At 40.0% G+C, this 18,460-nt stretch overlaps 1 protein-coding gene across 2 annotated transcripts in view; it reads left to right on the plus strand.

Moving 5' to 3' along the window:
• The window catches only part of cpne5b (copine Vb), a gene marked incomplete at its 3' end in the record, with an annotated part of 121,878 nt that overhangs the window by 76,132 nt on the left and 27,286 nt on the right, over nucleotides 1-18,460 (plus strand). For both annotated transcript variants that reach the window (XM_084543597.1, XM_084543596.1), the window contains 3 exons: nucleotides 712-775; nucleotides 13,352-13,455; nucleotides 14,798-14,902. In XM_084543597.1, coding sequence (XP_084399723.1) covers nucleotides 712-775; nucleotides 13,352-13,455; nucleotides 14,798-14,902 — 273 coding nt within the window. The remainder of the gene's footprint in view (nucleotides 1-711; nucleotides 776-13,351; nucleotides 13,456-14,797; nucleotides 14,903-18,460) is intronic.

Raw genomic sequence — 18,460 nt, forward strand, 5'->3', positions numbered from 1 at the left:
ATATGATAATACTGGATAACAGAAGATGTCAGGACTCAAACATACTAAGACTGGTATTTTTGTGGCCGGAAATGTACCCGGTGTAAATAACTAAAAAGTTATACGTACATGCAGTAGTAACAGCAAAATACAGTAGTATGTTCACAAAAAGATTTCAAGACTTTTGGATCTTGCAGGAAATATCCGTTTGCCTCTCATAAAGCACATCAAAATGCTCTAAAACCTAAAAGTTCATGAACTGAGCTTATGAGCTGGGCTATACTTAAAAGCTTTTCTCTGTGTGTTATGAGCAGGTCAAGACATGGTGGATTGATTTGTCTCTGCAACTTAGAGTAATAATTCTAATAATGAAGACAGGAGGAAAGGAAGTAAAGTATCGACGACATTCTCTTTGAGCTTTGAAAGTAAAATTCAGCTATGCAACCAAGACTCATGTCTCCATTTGATGTACAACTGGTTGCCGTATAAACCAATAAACCGCTCTAAACCAACCAACACATTACAATCCAACTTCTTTCCCAGAAGGGTTTGACAGCGAGTTAAAACCAACTCCTCATATTTAAGGTGGAACACATTCCTCTGCTCTATAAAATAATTTAAAAACTAAACAGTACTCCTTTATTCTCTCAAGCACCAACACTTGGCAAATACAAGACGTGTTTTCCTTTCATTTCTGTTAAGCTTTTTCTGTTGTCCCTCTTTCCTCCACAGAGGGATCCCAGGGAAGAAATGTGGCACCATCATCCTGTCTGCAGAGGAGCTGAGCAACTGTCGAGTGAGTAAGCTGTGATAATCTCCCCAGCCAAATGCACATTAGCAGGCAAACATCTGTTAGCAAAGCCTGGTTAAACAGACTTCACTCATAAAGTGGATGGAAGCTCTGAGGGGCAAATACAGCCGGCCGATCATTCGTAGCCACTGACTTTGTGTGGATTCATTTAAGTCAAGAGAATAGTTTATGCATCACGTGAGGTTAGTCTTTAAACTGATATTTTAATAAAAGTTTTGCTAATTTTACATTGTATTTATGTACTGTGTGCTTGTCTGACCTCCTTACTTGATCAGCTTCTCTAATTATGTCTACAGACACCAAAATTATTTATGATAAGATAAAATAAGATACTGTAAAATAAAAGTAGGATGTAGCATACTGTATACTGTATGTCTCAATATATAAACATATAGAGTATAATAAATGGACACCTGATAAAAAACTGAAACACAGGTACCATATTAACAGTGGTAAAAAAAAACAAATGGTAACAAGCTTTATCTATCAAGACATTATACATCTGTATGTATACACTGTATGATTGTATCGTGTCTCTTACTATTTACCTATCTATTCTGTATATTGATCAGTCTATGTATCCATAGACAAGTGATACAACTCATTACTTTTGCTCACTTTACTTTGAAATTGCCATTGCTGTGACAATTTCTTTTTCTTTTTTTAAATTATTTTTATTAAATTTTTCGTTCACATACAGCAGTGCAATGGTAATCGAAGGGTTGTTTTACAGTGTATGTTAAGCCACACCGGCTTCTATGACCGAGCTAGACCATATGTGGATTTTATCCCTTCCCACCCACAATTAGAAAAAAAGAAAATAAGACAGAGAAATAAATAAAAATAAGTAAATAAATAAAAATAAATAAATAAATAAATAATAGTAGAAAATGACAATTTCTGATGGTATGTTTCTGGAGGGTTTGATTTGATTAATCATCTGGTCTAATTAATTAGTCAAGATATAGTCAGAAATGCCATACACAATTCTCTACACCCAAAACGGATGTCTGACAGATGTCCTTTGAGTCCACAATTCAATATACAAAACAAAGAAAAGCTGAAGATCTTTATGGAGCTGGGGAAATTGGATTTATACTCAATAAATGACTTAAACATTATTTTGCTATCAAAACAGTTTCTAATTATTTACTGACAATTAACTAATTGATGCAGTTTGACTGTCTGCATATCGATCTGTCTATCTATACATCTATTTATATATCTACATAGTGTATCTGCTATCACACCTATACACACACACACACTGCTCTCAGAATATAAGTGATAGGCAGCTGCTATCACTCTGTGGGGTGACCCGCTGTCTAATGAAATGGCCCGAGAACATGATGGGGTGAGTTCTGACTGCCCCCTCAGCCAACTCTGTGGTGTGCAGCTCTGAATGCTTCACCGGGCTCCCAGTATGCAGAATGGAAGAGCAGCACGAGAACGAAAAAGAGAAAATGGCACAAATAGAAAAAGTGAGAGAGAAAGGGGAAATAAAAAGTGAAAGAGCAAACGAGCAGCGATGAGATGAGAGAAATAGGATATTTGTGTGTGTGTGTGTGTACATGTGGAAGAGTGAGAGTCAAACTGATAGAAACAGATACAAAGACACCGAAGTGAATCAATAGAGGATTATTTCACGCCTGCCGTGCATCAGCTCTTAGCTATAAAAACAGCTTCAGTGATGATAGTGCGAGACCGAGCTTTGGTTAATTAAAACGCAGTCCTGCCTGACCTTGTTTCCTGCAGCCTGTGGGGCAGACACACATAATACTTTGCATACTTGTGTGTGCATGTGTGTGTATTTATCAATATATGCATGGCCACTTGTATGTGAAAGTGGTTTCTCATAGTCAATGACCTCATATAAAATTATCAGCCAACTGAAGTACCATTAGAGACTTTTATAACTTCCCTGTTCTGGGTCACTCTCACTCCTCTCATAACATTGTTTTTTAACCACAGAGGTAAAAAAACCTGCCACATCGTGTGACCACACAAATTGTGGTATGTTCCATCCTTGTCAGGAAACTCTGTGTGGCTAAGGTACACCGAGGACTATTCACTTATCTCCTTTACCATGTCTGGCTGATGGCAGTGCTTTAACATTTAATACCTTGCTGAGACCAACACACAGATAGATGCTTTTTGGGGCTCTGCAAACATTTTTAGAACACAGCCCAGAGGCGTCACTACGTTTTAAGGACAGGGGGGGCTTAGCCCCAAGGAGATGCACAGGATGGGAGCAAACGAGCGCGAAAACACAAAATTTCACATACAGCTAGCAAAGACTGGCTACAATTGCAAGTTACTTGGTGGGTGGAAGCATCAAAGAATGCCATCACCCCAAAGATATGGTAAAGAGAGTGCACACTGAACTCTATAAACAACCAGGACCTTCACAGTGCATTTCAGACTAACTAGCTAGCTAAGTAGCAGCGTTCTTTTACAGCTGGAATGTAACTTTTGATGCAAACAACAAAGGTAAGACATGCGCAGAGACTGTCTGTAGTGTGTAAGCCAGGTTTTTTTTTTTTTTTTGTCAAACATGGAGCATTTCATTAATTACATGGGACTTTCTGCTGTTAGCTGGGGGCTGGAGCTAACTAATTGTTACTACCAGCAGTGATGAATACTTACTTTCCTGAAAAACTTTCTTATATCCATTTGCGCATCCATCCATCCATTCATGTTCTTCTCCTAACGGTGTTCTGTTCGGCTCTGTGTGGCTGCGGGTACAGAGCCGCAAGCAAGGTCGCAGGGAAAACGTGGACTGGATTTTCAGTAGTCTACAGCCCCGCTAAAACAAGCCTAATGACGCCACTAGCACAGTCTATTGCACAGTCAAAGGACTTCATAAATCTGTAATGCACAGGCTCTTTAAACTCTGATTTTTACCAATAACTTTGAAGAGAGATTAAGCATTTATATCTGGAATTAACAAAAACGTAGTTTGTATTTTCTTTTGTCCTAACACGGCTGAAGCTACAAGATCCTCGTACTGGTTCTTTGTCAATACTTTAGTGTTTTCCTCTAAACCCAAGAGGCATTTGGTATATTTGGAGACACCGTAACTCTTGTCCAGCATTTAAATTAAGGATCTCTGGGTTTTGGCAAATGCTTGTCTGCACAACATGAGTTTGTTAGGATGGCCCCGGTCTGGCAGGATTGAAGCGGTTAACACGCATTTAGCATTCATGAACCAACATTATTCACCAGCTTCCATTTGTGTTGCTGTCTCGAGAGAAGTGAGTACATGGTGTGTCAGTGTTTTTGCTTACATTCTCTGCCGTCGGACAATATAATACATTTGTTCACCCATGATTAAACCTCATCAGCCTTATTTAAATAAGTAAAATAATACAGTGTTGTACAAGTCTGAAAGTACATCAAACAAGCCCCCATAGCTTTTACTACACTGTATGTGTGTAGGTTGTGTAGTTACAGTATGCCGATACCTGAGAAATTATTGAAACTAAAGAGCTTATTTGAGATTTTTGAGTTTTATGAGAAGATCAAAACAAGTGTCATATCTTAAACATGGAGCTAGATTTAACAATTAGTGAGCCTTTCTCAGCATAAACCCTGCAAACAGTCCAAAGGCCAAAATATCTTTCCCCATGTGTTGATGATGTTAGGGTTAGGGTTAGTTTACTCTGTACAAAAACAACAAAGAAAATGTTTAAGGTAGCTGAATTTGATTGATGATGATTGATTTTGTTTTGGCAAGGTGCATCTGAATCTTTGGAAAATTGAATTGTTGTTAACATACAACAAAAAATATAAGTAAATAAATAAAAAAATGTCATCACTCATGGGTAAATGGTGTTAAGTCGCTTTTGCCGCGTGAGCTCATGATTTAAACGTGTGAAGTTGTGTATCAAAATGTTTGCTGTTCAAGTAACATCAGCCAGAACTGCTAGGCAGCTGTTAGCGTCCAGAAGCCACTTTTTAGATGAGTGTGTATTGCAGTGGTACTTTGTTGTATTTCAGGACTGACTTACATATTCTGCATGTCAAGGTAGAATGGGTTTCATCTTTAGTGAAGTGTTTCCACACACTTGATGAACCGCTGCTAGTTTACTGCAGTGACCCACTGGGCTCCTCACCTGTCTTCTCAGAGGTGTCAATGTTGTTATTGTCACGTGATCATTGACTAGTCGACATGATCCTTAAAGCGCCATGGCTCAGGAGAGAAGCCGATAAACCGACGAGTCGACTGGTCTGTACAACCCCTACTGTCCTCTGACTGTTTAATTACTTCTCAATCTAATGGCCAATACCTAATGAAATGTAGCCTAGGGTAGAACAGTACTGATAATTAACAATAATCCACAACAGACTGACTTTGATAAATCTAAAGCATATGGACAAAATACCATGAGAGCTTGAGGAAGAGAAGTGGAAATCAGGAAAAGATTGTTCTCCTATTTTATCAAAGTCACAAGCCTAGCAGTAAAATAATTAATTTAAGTATATTAGAGAAAAAAAATGGATGTGCTTGTTATTACATTTTTTTTAGCTATCTGTCTACACAGTGACTATCAAAATATTGGGTTACATAAATTTGATTAACTCCCACTCTGTTGACACACCCGGAGCAACCATTTTGTGGGGGTGGTTACGGCTCCATGCTAATGTAAAATGTTTTGGGGTCTGTGGCGGACCGTTTTCAAATCCTGATCCTGCACTACTTCTGACAATTATAGTCATCTCCCCGCCAGTCTAGCAACAACTTATTGGTGGTATGTAAAATTTAATAATAAAAGCCTCTTAAAATTGCATATAGGACATTTAATGGCAATACCAATCACCTGCTCGTGCACAAATCACTGTAAATATGCTGTAATTGAATTCTGCACAACTCCTAAAATGGCAGCCCAGCTACAGAAAGGCAGTCTAAGCCTTGTCCATGTGAAAACTCTAGGAGCAGAGCAGTGTGATTTTACCCAGAGCATCTCTCTATGTTCCCTCTCGCCTAAAGATAAAGCACGAAGCAGCTGACACAAGCCCAAGTGGATTCCATTTTGTTTTAATTGCACACATTTAACTGGAGGACTGTTTTGCCATCTGTCAGTTTGACAACAAGCAGTCCAGATGTTTCATGTACAGCTCATATAGACTGAATTCAAACCCACCAGGAACCCCAGCTTTTTTTGTCCTTTGTTAATAGTTTGTATATTTCTTGCTTGCTTTCATTGTGTCTTTAAGGCTTCAGGATAACCACAAAATTCTGCTGAAGATGAAACATTCTCGACGGCTGCCTAAGTTCAAACAGCGGCTCCTCGTCTGTTCGCCTCACTCCCTGTGTTTCCATTGACTTTGTTGTCTTCTTTGATGCCTCTAAACTTCTCCTCACATTGTGCAATACATCTGAGGGGCAGCCTTCGCCACATTTGGTGCCGAGCAAACTGGAACAGGTTTGCTCCCAGCGTGAGCGGAGAACAAGTGGAAAATAGAAAAAAATCAAATATAGAAAAAAAAAACATGGAGCGCCTGGGAGTGGAGCGATTAGAAGATGCTTTGTGGAGCAGAAATTGCTCCATTCCACTCATGTATAACTGTTTGGCAATGCATTAAATGACGCAATCCAACAGGAAAAGATAAATCACAAATGTCTGCTGCTTGTGTCCTTGAATCACGCAAAGAAAAGGGAAGCTAATTTCAAATGATTAATTTGTGGAATGACGCATGTATGCAATGACTGTACAATGAATGGTGAGCATGTCTGTGCAGTCATGTGAACACATAGAAATAGCACACAAATAGCAGGGTATCATTTGTCATTATTTTTTCTTAAGTCCTCCTTTCCCATCTCCATCCAACCTCATCACTTTGGTTAAATTGATTCCCTATATTGCTCCCCTTTCTTCGTCTTGCTTTTGTCATTTGCCTAACCCCTGGAGACACAAATACAATAACTCACACTAATGCAGGTCTTTGTGATTGTAATGCGAATGCCCCAGTTTATGCTACTTTTCCTACCTCTGTCTTTCCCTCATTAACTCCAATGTTAGTGCAACTCTTTCAGCTGTGACACACACACACACACACGCGTCTTCTCTCCTGTCACAAACACGCCTCTATTTCTCCCCTGAGGGGGTGAATGAGTCTCTACCTAGCTCGGCCCCATCTTTAAATATTGATACTCTGATTCTCTCCATATTAGCAAATGGCCGTTGATCACAGAGCTTTGCAGGAGTGTGTCTTCATGCCACAGAATGCTAATGAGGCAGAGGCAGATGCATATTTAATATCCCCAACACATTCCATCACCATAAATGCTTTTATGTGCCTATTATCTCTACAGAGATTTCCGGGTGTGTCCTTACTCGCTGACTCAGAGCAGCGACCCTGCCAAATTGTGCCTGTTCAAAAAAATAGAATCTGTGATCAGAACATCTTCATCAGCAAGTCACTGGATGTCTGTGTAATTTGTTTCTGTATTTTAAATCAGTGAAAGCTCAAGTGAAGAATGAGCTTCATGTTATGTGGTCGAGCTCTTAACATAGTCAGCTCCGAGGAGCAAAATAGAGCCGCTACACTGATAGACTGCTATTTTATCATATTTACAGTTTGCAGTATTATGCAGGAATGATGTGCATTCACAAAAAAACAACATATTGTAGCAGTGGTCAATGTGACTGATGCTGGTTTTAAGGCAAGTTAAACTCCAAGAGTTAGCGCTAACAACCAGAAAGGTTGCAGCATGAAAACCCACACAATTCCTTCACGGCCACACAACTGCTGCACAGACTCACTTGTAAATGTTGCAAGACAGCATGCCTTTGATCTGCTGTAGCATGTGTCTACAACAAATCCCAACGCAACACCCACGCAGCAGTAGACGTGCTAAATTTTAAGTCGATTTCTGGGAGTAGCTTCACAGTTATTGATCTCGTATTAATAATTAGCCCCTATGGTTATTATTGTGTTGTGACTGACAGAACCAGTGAACTTGTCATACAGGTTGTTCATAAGGCAGGAAAATTGACCATTGTTAAAATTTGACTGAATAAATTTGCTGTGACCATACGGCACTATTTATTTTGCCTTGACCGATGTAAATCTCAGTCCCTTGCTAGTTGAGTTCCTGATTATTTATGAGCTACAAGGGGAAGTATAATATTGTCTTCACTGTCTAAAACTAGAAGCTTAAACACCTTTCACGAACAGTAAGGAACTTGTTGAAGTGGGGTACTTGTTGAAAGACAAAAGTATCCAGGGATGGAAGATGGATGTAATCTGTTGCAACAACAAATATTTCTATGTTCATATGTTCGGATGACATATGTATTCAGCTGTACATCAGTAAGCAGAGTAGGAGCCAAAAGCCTCCCTGAGGATTAAAGCAGTGTTTTGAAGAGAAAGAAACAGAGTGAGAGAGGTTTGTGTGGGAGGGCTGTGTCAAATGCCAGTCATGTAGTGTGCATGTGTCCTCGGGGTGAGGGCAGAATACAGATAAAGTTCCTCTCTCGCTGCTGGAGTGGAGTGGATGTGATGTGTTCACGAGTGTGTGGCTGTGCAGCGTCTGGCTGTGTCTGATAAAGACCCAGAGAAGACACTGTAGCAAGATGCATAAAGGAATTAAAAGGAAAATCAACATGTGTATAGAAACGGCCAGCTCTCCCTCCGTTTAGAGACTGTCACACTCGCAAAGCTCGCACACATTCTGTTGCTGATTTGCCACCCGGCACCAAGCTGCAACATTAAAAAGCTATTAAGCTATCATTAGTGGCGCCATGGCTGCCCAGTGGAAGGCCTCAAGCTCTGACAACAACAGCAATCTACTCTTATAGCGCCTGAATGTACTGTAATGAACCCACTGTGTTTCAGAGATTAGCTACATCTCATATGCCAGAGATAAGTCTGGCCCCATCTCTGCACCGCCACCATACAAGGGAGAGCCAAGAACAGGCAACGCTGCTAGTAAACATGTAGGCAGGCAAGTGATTTATATTTGCAGTTTGGAAAAGCACTACATTTCATGATAAACAAGTTGTGCAGAAAATGCACAATCAGGCTTATTTGTCAGAGAGAGCGGGCGTTCCACAGAGGAAGAGAATTAATGTCCCAGCGCCTGTTGCTGGCCTTTGATTTATTTGTTGTATATAATGTTTTTTTTGTGGTATTTGTCATCTACAAAAGTCTTAGGTTACCTTCAGATATAAAGATATACCAGCGTTCAGAAAGCATTTCATCAACTGATTAATTGTTAAGCAAATTTAGTCATCATTAGACATCATTTCATTTGAAGACTCAAACTTCTGTTCTTAAATAAGGAGTTACAGTTCAGATAACGGCATGCCTTAGTGGCCTGTAAAAAGCTTAAAAAGTATGCATGATTATGGTTTTAAAAGTAATTTAAACAGGTCTCTGGTTGTTTCAGAAACACATTTAACCACTTGGATTTGTGGATTGTGGTCTATTTACTATGTACTACACTGTAAACAGAGTACTACTTGCTACAATATGACTAGAAGTTGCTCATGATGTGTGCATTAGTCTAACCTATCTAGAAGATACGCATAAACTTAAGTGACTACGTTTATGGGATTCATTAGACGTAAATTTTGTGAAATTACATCTTTCACAGTATTATTCTTCAATTATATGTTTGTAAAAACTGAAGCCAAAACTATGGTCATAACTCACAATATTTGAACCCACATGATACCTGAAATTTATGGTCTGAAACTGACAACATCACGTGTTATTTGCCTGAAACTAAAAGCCTTAAAAGCGCATCAGGAAAACACAAAGCCGGTGTACAAAGTGTCCTTTGTGTTTGATGTCTCTCAGAGGCTGAAATGAACTTGAAGCATTCCAGATGCCAGGTATCAGAGGAAGATAGCTTGCTGACTATTACTCGTGCTAGAATTAGACTTGGCAAGCAGCTGCCTCTAATGTTAGCAGGACAGCTAGTGGCTTGATACGATGCTATGGTTTGGAATTACAATGTGTGCACACATGCACTACGGTGGAGCATCAGGTCGTGTTTATAGATAAAACTAGAGTGGACTGTAGACTGTCAGCAGTTCACACAACAGGAGCCTGTAAGCAGGTGACATTTATACTATGCAGACTAGTACAATTGACAGGCATATGTCTATACCCCTTAAAAGTTTCTGAGGAGAATTTTAGGGACTGTGTGCATCTGTTTGTGCGTGTAGCATGGAGAACACTATTTCAGTCATACCATTCATACCATTCTTAAACTTACAGCAGGGGTCTCAAAGTAATTTTAGTTCAGGGGCCACATACAGCTCAGTGTGATCTAAAGTGGGCTGGACTAGAAATATTATAGTACAATAACCTATAAATAACAACAACTCCAAATGTTTCCCTTTGTTTTACTGCAAAGAAGTACTGTTCTGTTCTGCCCGCTACTCTGACCAAAACAGTGGACAAATTAGGAATAGCAGTTACTTTTGTAGTACTCTGTTCTCTTATTTTACAGGAGGGTCAAAGCTATTCTGAGTAATCACTCTTTGCATGAGAGGTGAGAGGGTGACAGGTATACCAGAGTATTAAATTTGGGAAGTGTGTATAGCAGCAGTTAGAATGTCTGACTCTTTCTAGGGTGCAGAGAAACCTGGTTATCTTCATATACAGCTATGCTGCCAAAACAAACAAAACCACTGTGGTCCCATAGTTCCCTACTCATTAAAAGGAAATACACTATGACAAAGGTAACATTTATTTTTGGCTCGGTGGTCCCCACCTTTGAATTTAATATCAATTAAGTCCATCCATTTAGTAAATAAATTAGTGCATGGTACCAAACCGTTGGCGCGCATGTTGGAGCCCGTTTGAATCCAGTTCACAGTGTCTTAACGGTACTTACAGGTCCTGGGAGGCAGAGTGCTGTTAGATGTAGTTTGGCAAACCCCTCCTTCAGCAGTGTCCCGTCACTGTGCTGAAGAAACACATTCTCAGGCTCTGTCCACATTCATAAGCATCCAGTAGGTTTGCAGCAGCTTGGTGCAGTAAGTGTTTCGCAAACACAAGTCTCTCATACTGCTGGCACGAGGAGCTAGCTAGCAACAATCTGCAGTGAGGACACGGTTTAGCATCAATTAAGTAGAATTCCCGACAGAAAAAAGGCTCCCGCTGAGCGTTTCTCCAGCAAACAAATACACTAAACCGTGCTGGCAGGCACATAACTAAATCATACTAATTTAAATAAATATAGCTTATTGAAGTAAGTTTTAGCGGTGACTTTCTTTATCGCTCCGTCTTTCTCGTCCTCAGTGCCACCCACCTGGAACCCCGGTAGATGAACTTGAACATCACTAATTGGCTAATCAAACAGATTGATACCTGTCAGTAGCATTTACAACACAAGACTATGGTGCGTTCAGGACCCAAGTAGGATGTCACGTGTACAGCCGATATGTGCGCATCTACAACATAAAGTAAAGCAGACTTTATTTTTATAAAGATAAAAAGAGAGGTATACTGCATATATGTATGTATACACAATGGCAATTTAGGTTAAAAAAAAAGCCAAAAGTAACGAGACAGCAACACTTTGGAGAGACCAGACCAGAAAATAACAGTGGTATGTAGTCGATCTGACCACATAACCAGCATGCTCAATTTGCCACTTATGCAGTAAATAAATAAATAAATTAGCGAAAATCTCTCCCTCACATTTTGATTTATCTATGAGGCAGACAAAGTCCAGGGCAGAGCAATGAAAAGGGAGGAGAGAGCCAATGAACAGATGAGAAAACATTATTATTTTCGGTAACAGTGTGGCTGTCCTCCAGCCCCTGCCCGCACATTGAACTTAACATTTGTTGCTTCATTAGCAGTGCAAACATAGAAATAACAAAGGTATCCGATTTTGATCCATCTGGCTATTGGCTTTCTGTGTGTAACAACCGTTGCAGCTTCACAGGGCTGCTTGTGTGGCAATTATTGCAGCAGTTGATGTATGAGTGGATCAATGAGAATGTATATTTCTCTCTGACTGGTCTGCTCTTATGTATTTTTTGTAATTGTTGCTTTAATGTAGGTCTAGTTCTATTATCTATAAAAAATTGAATCCAGATACCAGTCTGGACTGCTATTGTGCCAGACACTGTAAGGGCTATTTCACTCAGAAAGACAGTGATGGAGAGCTGCATCAATTGACCTGGCTTCCTCGGTGACATGACCTAGATCCAACTGAAGTGCTTTGAGCTGAGCTGAACCACAGAGTGAAGGAAAACAGCCAACTAAAGCTCAGCATATGTGTGACCTCCTTCAAGATAGACCTAGGTGAAGCCCTCATGAAGCTGACTGAGAGAATGCCAAGAGTGTGCAAAACTGTTAGCAAAGCAAAATGTATTCAGCATTGTTCAGAAAATGAATAGAGCAAATAAAAAAAACACTGCATGTGTCTGGTACTGTACAAGGACTGGGCGACAAGCCCAAAAAATTAAATCTAGAGTGTTTTCAGTGTTTTAATTAACGAGCTTAACACAAAACAAGATTTAAAAATGGTTTTCTTTAGCATTTCTTTGGCATATGTGATGTCCGACCAACAAAATTTAAATGCCAGCATTTACAAGGGTGTCAATATTAACATTAAAATAACGCCACTGCTGGACAATGAGTGAAAAATATTACAAGAAACAGGCTGAACTTTTAATTTCTGTTCAGCAGAAAGGCATGTTATTATGAAGCTGTGCACCACTTTAAGTGCACGTTCTTCTGTAATAAAGTGCCACTGTTGAGCAGAAGAATAACATCAGAATAACATCACCACTTACAGTCCTTGTCAGTGAAAGGAACAGTCAGCCTTGTGTCAGGGTGCATGCTTCTGCTGGTCCAGAGATCTATCATTGTTGAGTCAAACAGCTGCATCACAATCTTCTCTCTTGTCTTGCTGTACAAACGGGATAATGCTACCTCCGTCTCTGGAGGTTGCATCAGAATCAAATGCTGGCATCGCAGTCTGACAGAGGTGTACATTTCTCCCGTTCACTGCGTGATTAAGTTCCAGGTGCTGCCACGGGTTTGTTGTGTGGCTAAGTTTAGTTTTAATAGACCTTTAACAATCTTTACACAGCACAGTGGCTGTTCCCCTTTGGAGATTGTAAAACAGAACCATTTCCATATCATCGTAGTAATGTGACTACCTTTAATTACTGACGATTCATCATCTTCAACGGCTGCCATTACCCTGTATTGCTTATTGTATACTGGCAAAACTCAGACGTGCCAAAGATTCTGAACAGAGGGAGAAAGAAAATAAATTTCACAATTGAGGATTTCATTTATAAACCAAAAACCCAAATTACACAAATTTGCAGTGAAGGTGAATGTGCCCATACATATACGTATACAGGTCAAAATATACAGGGCAACATGTCAAAAAAGATCAGATGAAAAGAGCCATTTTCATCATGCAGTGTGCGTCCATCTGCTGCCCTACTGTGAGCTGAAAAGATAAAAGCAGAGGAGCAGGGAAGCAAAATAGAAATAAGGCAGCATTATTAATAACATGAAGAACTTGCTATACACATTCTTTTTCTTTTCCCACAACTCCATGTACTCCTACAGGATAGTGCCACCATGCAGTTCTGTGCCAACAAGCTGGACAAAAAGGACTTCTTTGGAAAGTCGGACCCTTTCATGGTTTTCTACAGAAGCAACGAGGATGGGACGTGAGTTCTTTTGTGTTTTCTCTTTCTGATTGTTTTAAATGATGCAGCAGGTGTTTGAGGAAGCCTCCTGAGACACACAGAAGTAGGCCTGGTACGGTTTAGAAGCTCTGATCAAAAAGCTACACCAAAGTTGCTGCATTTGCATTTTGGTCCAGAAAAGCTTTGTGAAGTGCATGGTTAACATACCAGGTTGTCTTTTCTTGAAGAAGGATCAGTCTATGAGCCAGAAAAATCAGTTCAGAGACACAAAAAGAATTCAAATAGAAGCCATCGGGGGTTAAGGAAACATTTGAAGAGATACTACACACAAAACAGGAGAGACTAAATAAGAATCTGGACTGCTGCAGGAGTTACTGAGGCATACACATTTTAGGCTACAGAGGCGTGTATCCATTTCTCACCACCACAACAACTCCCATGACTGAGTCAACACAAATGACTCCAGGAGAGCAAATAGGAAAAAGAGGCAATTAATGGAAAAAAAAAACCTAAGACACAAGAAAACCCCACTGCATCTGCATTTTCCATAAAGAGGGAAAACACAATGAGTTCCTGAGGCAATTCACACAGGGATGCATAACATCTCCTCACACTTTCCCAGAGTGCTGTTCAACCTCCCTAGGGGTTCTGCAGTTGTGGCAGCGTAAGCCCTATCTAGCCAGAGTTCCTTTAGCAAGTGGTTCATTAGTTGTGTTCTCGCTTTTCTCACTATTTTTTTTTTTTTTTACCATACATAACAGAATGGGAAGTGGATCCCCACAGACATGCCACAAGTATCTGTTGTTGGTGCTAGAGGGGGGTACAAATTAGAGGTCTGTGTGGTTAAAGGACTCGTGGGGCTTTAAAAGGCTAGAGGCACTTAGTGGAGCACAAGTAATCCATGGCTTTGGATTTTTTTTTTTTTAAAAAGAAACCCAAAAACATAAAATTGAGTATGTGTTGTTACTCTTCAAGGGGGTCTTTGGGTGGTATCTGCTCTCTGAAAAATATTCAGTGTCAGAGAAACATATTTGCGTATCACTGTTGCACTAGCGGTCAAGGGAAAGGATTCAAAAGCTAGACTAAAATATTCAATTATTCTCTGTGGTCTGAGGCACAATGTAACTGAGAGACAGGTCGAGCAGTAAACAAAGGCCTATTTAAAGCATCCCTCCTGTCACTGAAGGATTTGACTGTAGGATTTGCCTTTTTCGGTTCCCTCCATCCTTTCAGTTGCATGCTCCTCCCCTCATTTGCATATTTATCTCTTTCTCTGGCTTGTGTGGGCAACAAAGAATCAATTTTATTTCGCCACCTCTTCGTATGTCTGTCACTTCCTAACGTCCCTCCCTCCTCTTTCTAGGTTTACTATCTGCCACAAAACAGAGGTGGTGAAGAACACATTAAATCCTGTGTGGCAGCCTTTCACCATCCCAGTACGAGCGCTCTGCAACGGAGACTATGACAGGTACAATGCAACCTCCCCACATTCTGATCTCAGCTGCTGCTGTTTATCCTGCTGCACTTGGCTCCATTCATCACATCTATTCCCATCTGATCGCAGATACATGGCAATAGGCACACAGTGAATGGTCAATAATGTTGGCCCCTCAGTGACATCTGCTATCATTGATTTCTGTTGACTCAATCTATCAACTGCCTTCTTGGTTCTAATCAGTGTCTCTCAAACTGACAAACTGCGTACCGATGACAGCCATTACTACCCCCAGTTTAACCAGCAGAAATCAATACCAGGTCAACGTGGCGCAGTGTTAAGCCTCCCATTGTTCCCGCTTCAACATTATGTTGAAGCAGCCATGTGCTAAGGACATCCCTCTCTATTGATTGTTGCTAGAACAGCACCGGTTAGACACAATGAGCCTCTCTAATTTCCGCTGCCCTCTTATCTTCTGGTGATTCTGTTATCAGCACCTTTCTCCTCTGAGATAATACCTGAGCGATTTTCTATGAATGTGCCGTTATAACACTTAAATTTAGATACAACATTACGTGTTAAGTGACTGTTATCTTGACTTGAGTTTTCACACTGACCAAACTTGTTATTTGGCACATTAGATTAGTTCAACTTTATTGTTATTGCATAGTACGGGCACATACACAACGAACTGCGGTTTGGCATTGAAACCAAAAAATAAAATGTACCCAATAATAGGTAACAGGCTATGACTATTGTATTAAGTAAGTTAGCATTTTACAGTAATAGTATATATAATATATAATAGATCTCATCCCCAAAACATCTTTTCTGGTACTGCACAAAAATTATAGATGTGACCACAGTGACCTCAGCCATGGGATAGTGGACCACAATGGTGGAGCTTTTTTTTTTTCTTTTTAGGCAGAAGTGACTACATATGGTCAAGACGGAGGTGCTGGGGAGGAGCAAGAGGGGAATTCAACCTGCAACCATAGAGCAGACATTCACTGAAGCATGGCACACACCCCCAGTATGCCTCTCTTTGAAGCCTAATGTCTACTTAATTATGGAGTTATGGAACTGAATTATTACTTAATGGGAGTAATGAACATTTTTTGAATTGTAGTTTAGCGGAGCAGGCTCAGAGTAACCCTCATTTTTATTGGACTGCAAACCATTTAAAGATTGGCTCCACTCTTTAGAAACAGCTACGTCTATCTTGCTTGCACAGTCTGTAGCTTCAACATTAAAACATGCCGTTTCACTAAAACAAATGCACCGTTTAGAATTTATGTTAAGAAGTCTTACAGATTTTTTGTAGAATGTACTGAGAGTCTGGTCTTACATTTTAAATGACCATGTTTGCAAGACAAGTAGGAAGAATAAATAATAATAATAATAATAATAATAATAATAATAATAAAAATAATAAAAATAATAAAAATAATAATAATAATAATAATAATAATAAAAATCAGCTGAGGATCCTGACTTTGTGTTAGCTTTGACACAGTATCATGGGTGCAGCCACCAAGTGCATATTTAAATCATTCTGAGACAATGAAATGGGAGCAGAGTGTCTCAACCAACCCATAGGGAGAAAATATGCTCAATTAGCTTGCTAACTAGCTATAGCTAATAAAGTCGTTTTGCGTTGTTTTAGCAAAATGTTCAGTGTCCAGCTAGAGATGAGACGTCTATCTCAGATGAAATAATGAAAATGAAGACCAGACCCAAAGAATTTTGATATTTGATGATTAAGAATGTACTACTCAAATAGATTCGAACACCTTTTCATAATTTGGACCATTTATCTTTGCTTTTAGACTTTTTAGACTTTGAATACATCATAAATGTCTAAAATAATGATGGGTTCCTTTTCCCCGTTGGCACAGACTGAATTCAGATGTGTTGTGTCAGAGGGGTTATGAATTCACTTTCGTCACAGCTTATCTACCTGTTTCTAATTTATGAGACAGTGCTGGGAAGAAAACAAGCAAAATCACAAAGGAGCTGTGAGGATAGATGAAAATGAAGTGACAGGCAGATTAGTAGTGTGGGGTGGGGGATATTTCATGTGGAATATCTTTCTTCTGCTTCTCCCTCTTTTTCTCATTTCTCTCTCAGAGGTGTCCTATCTTGTTTGTACTTTAATTACTGAGAATGCTGAGAACCTGGTGTGTGCTGAGAGAACGGAGATAAATCCAGACAGACAGCGATGAGGCTGCTTTACGGATGTATGGGACTGCCTCGAGAAGGATTTAGATACTTGGGAAATATTAGGCAAACCATGTCAGCCAGCCAATCACACATGAGTGCAGGAAGGGGTCACTACCCTGTCAGAGCCAATCATACACAAGGGACTGGGCTGGGCATCAAAGGCGCTTCCCAAGATGCTCCTGTGCCACACGAACATGCTTGCACACACGCCCACACACAGAGCGTAATGCAATGTGACAAGCCACGAGCTGAAAGAGCCTGAGATTCTGCAAGTCTTGGAATAACACCAAGCCAGTGCTATAAACAGATCATAGATTTGTGTGTGTGGGTGAGACATAAACTTTGTGTGTCGGTGTTTGCTTGTTTCTTACGTCCATATTTCTAGGAGAAAGGGGAGTGAAGAGGTCTGTCTGTCTATCTTTTTAATTATATAGTACTTGAGACCCACTAATGAATTGTTTTCAGGCCTCTATGATGGTGAATTATCATGCAACAAGCTCAGCCCTTTAGGCTGTCAATCCTTTTGATCTATGTAATTACTGTTTACATCCATCAAATAAATGAACGCTTCCCCTGATTTGAAGTGTTAATGTGGTGCAAAGAGGCGGGAGGAAGGGGGGCATCTACTTCTGTTCAGAAGTATTTATTTTACATTAATCAAAAGTCTATATTTAGACAAGAAAGGGATCACATAATTTCAGTCAATAAAGATCACTTTTCTAATTGAAAGAAATGCTTAACCAAAACTGATTTGATTAGAGAGGAATGGCCTTTTGATTGAAGAGTTAGAAGAGTTTGCAAAAGAATGAAAAAGTTCACCCTGAGGACCTGAAGTCGAAGCCCTCACCATCTCCTGTCATATATAACGTGACATGCTCACTATCGTCACATCAGTCTGCGAGGCCACTGGTCGGAGCTATGAGACATGACTTGTTTCAAAGGAGATGAATTGGAATTTCCGACCCTGTTGCTGCCTTCAGTGTAACTCGTGAGCCTGTGGTGACGATGTAGGAAATCAATGTATAGAGCAAGCTTGGTGTTCAAGTGATAATTTTAAGTATAAGTCATGATATTGCTGCTCGGTAAATGTGGTGCTAACAGTGAGCAAACTAATGACCATGAAGGAAATGCAAAGGAGGAGGACTGTTGGGATTATCAACATTTTCCTCAGACTCCTCCTCATAATCTCTGGCCTTCCTGTGAATACCACAAGAGTGAGCTGCACACTTTGACTTTTCTCGTGAATGTGGTACACACAGCTCCATCTGCTGACTGCATAAGAGCCATCGCGTACAGCCTATGCTTGGGATGCACAGTAAAATAATACCATATTTAAATGTATGTCAATGTTAAAGTCTGATTAGTGGC

This window comes from Chelon labrosus (genome assembly GCF_963514085.1).
Source record: "Chelon labrosus genome assembly, chromosome: 4".
In the NCBI taxonomy this organism is placed as follows: domain Eukaryota; kingdom Metazoa; phylum Chordata; class Actinopteri; order Mugiliformes; family Mugilidae; genus Chelon; species Chelon labrosus.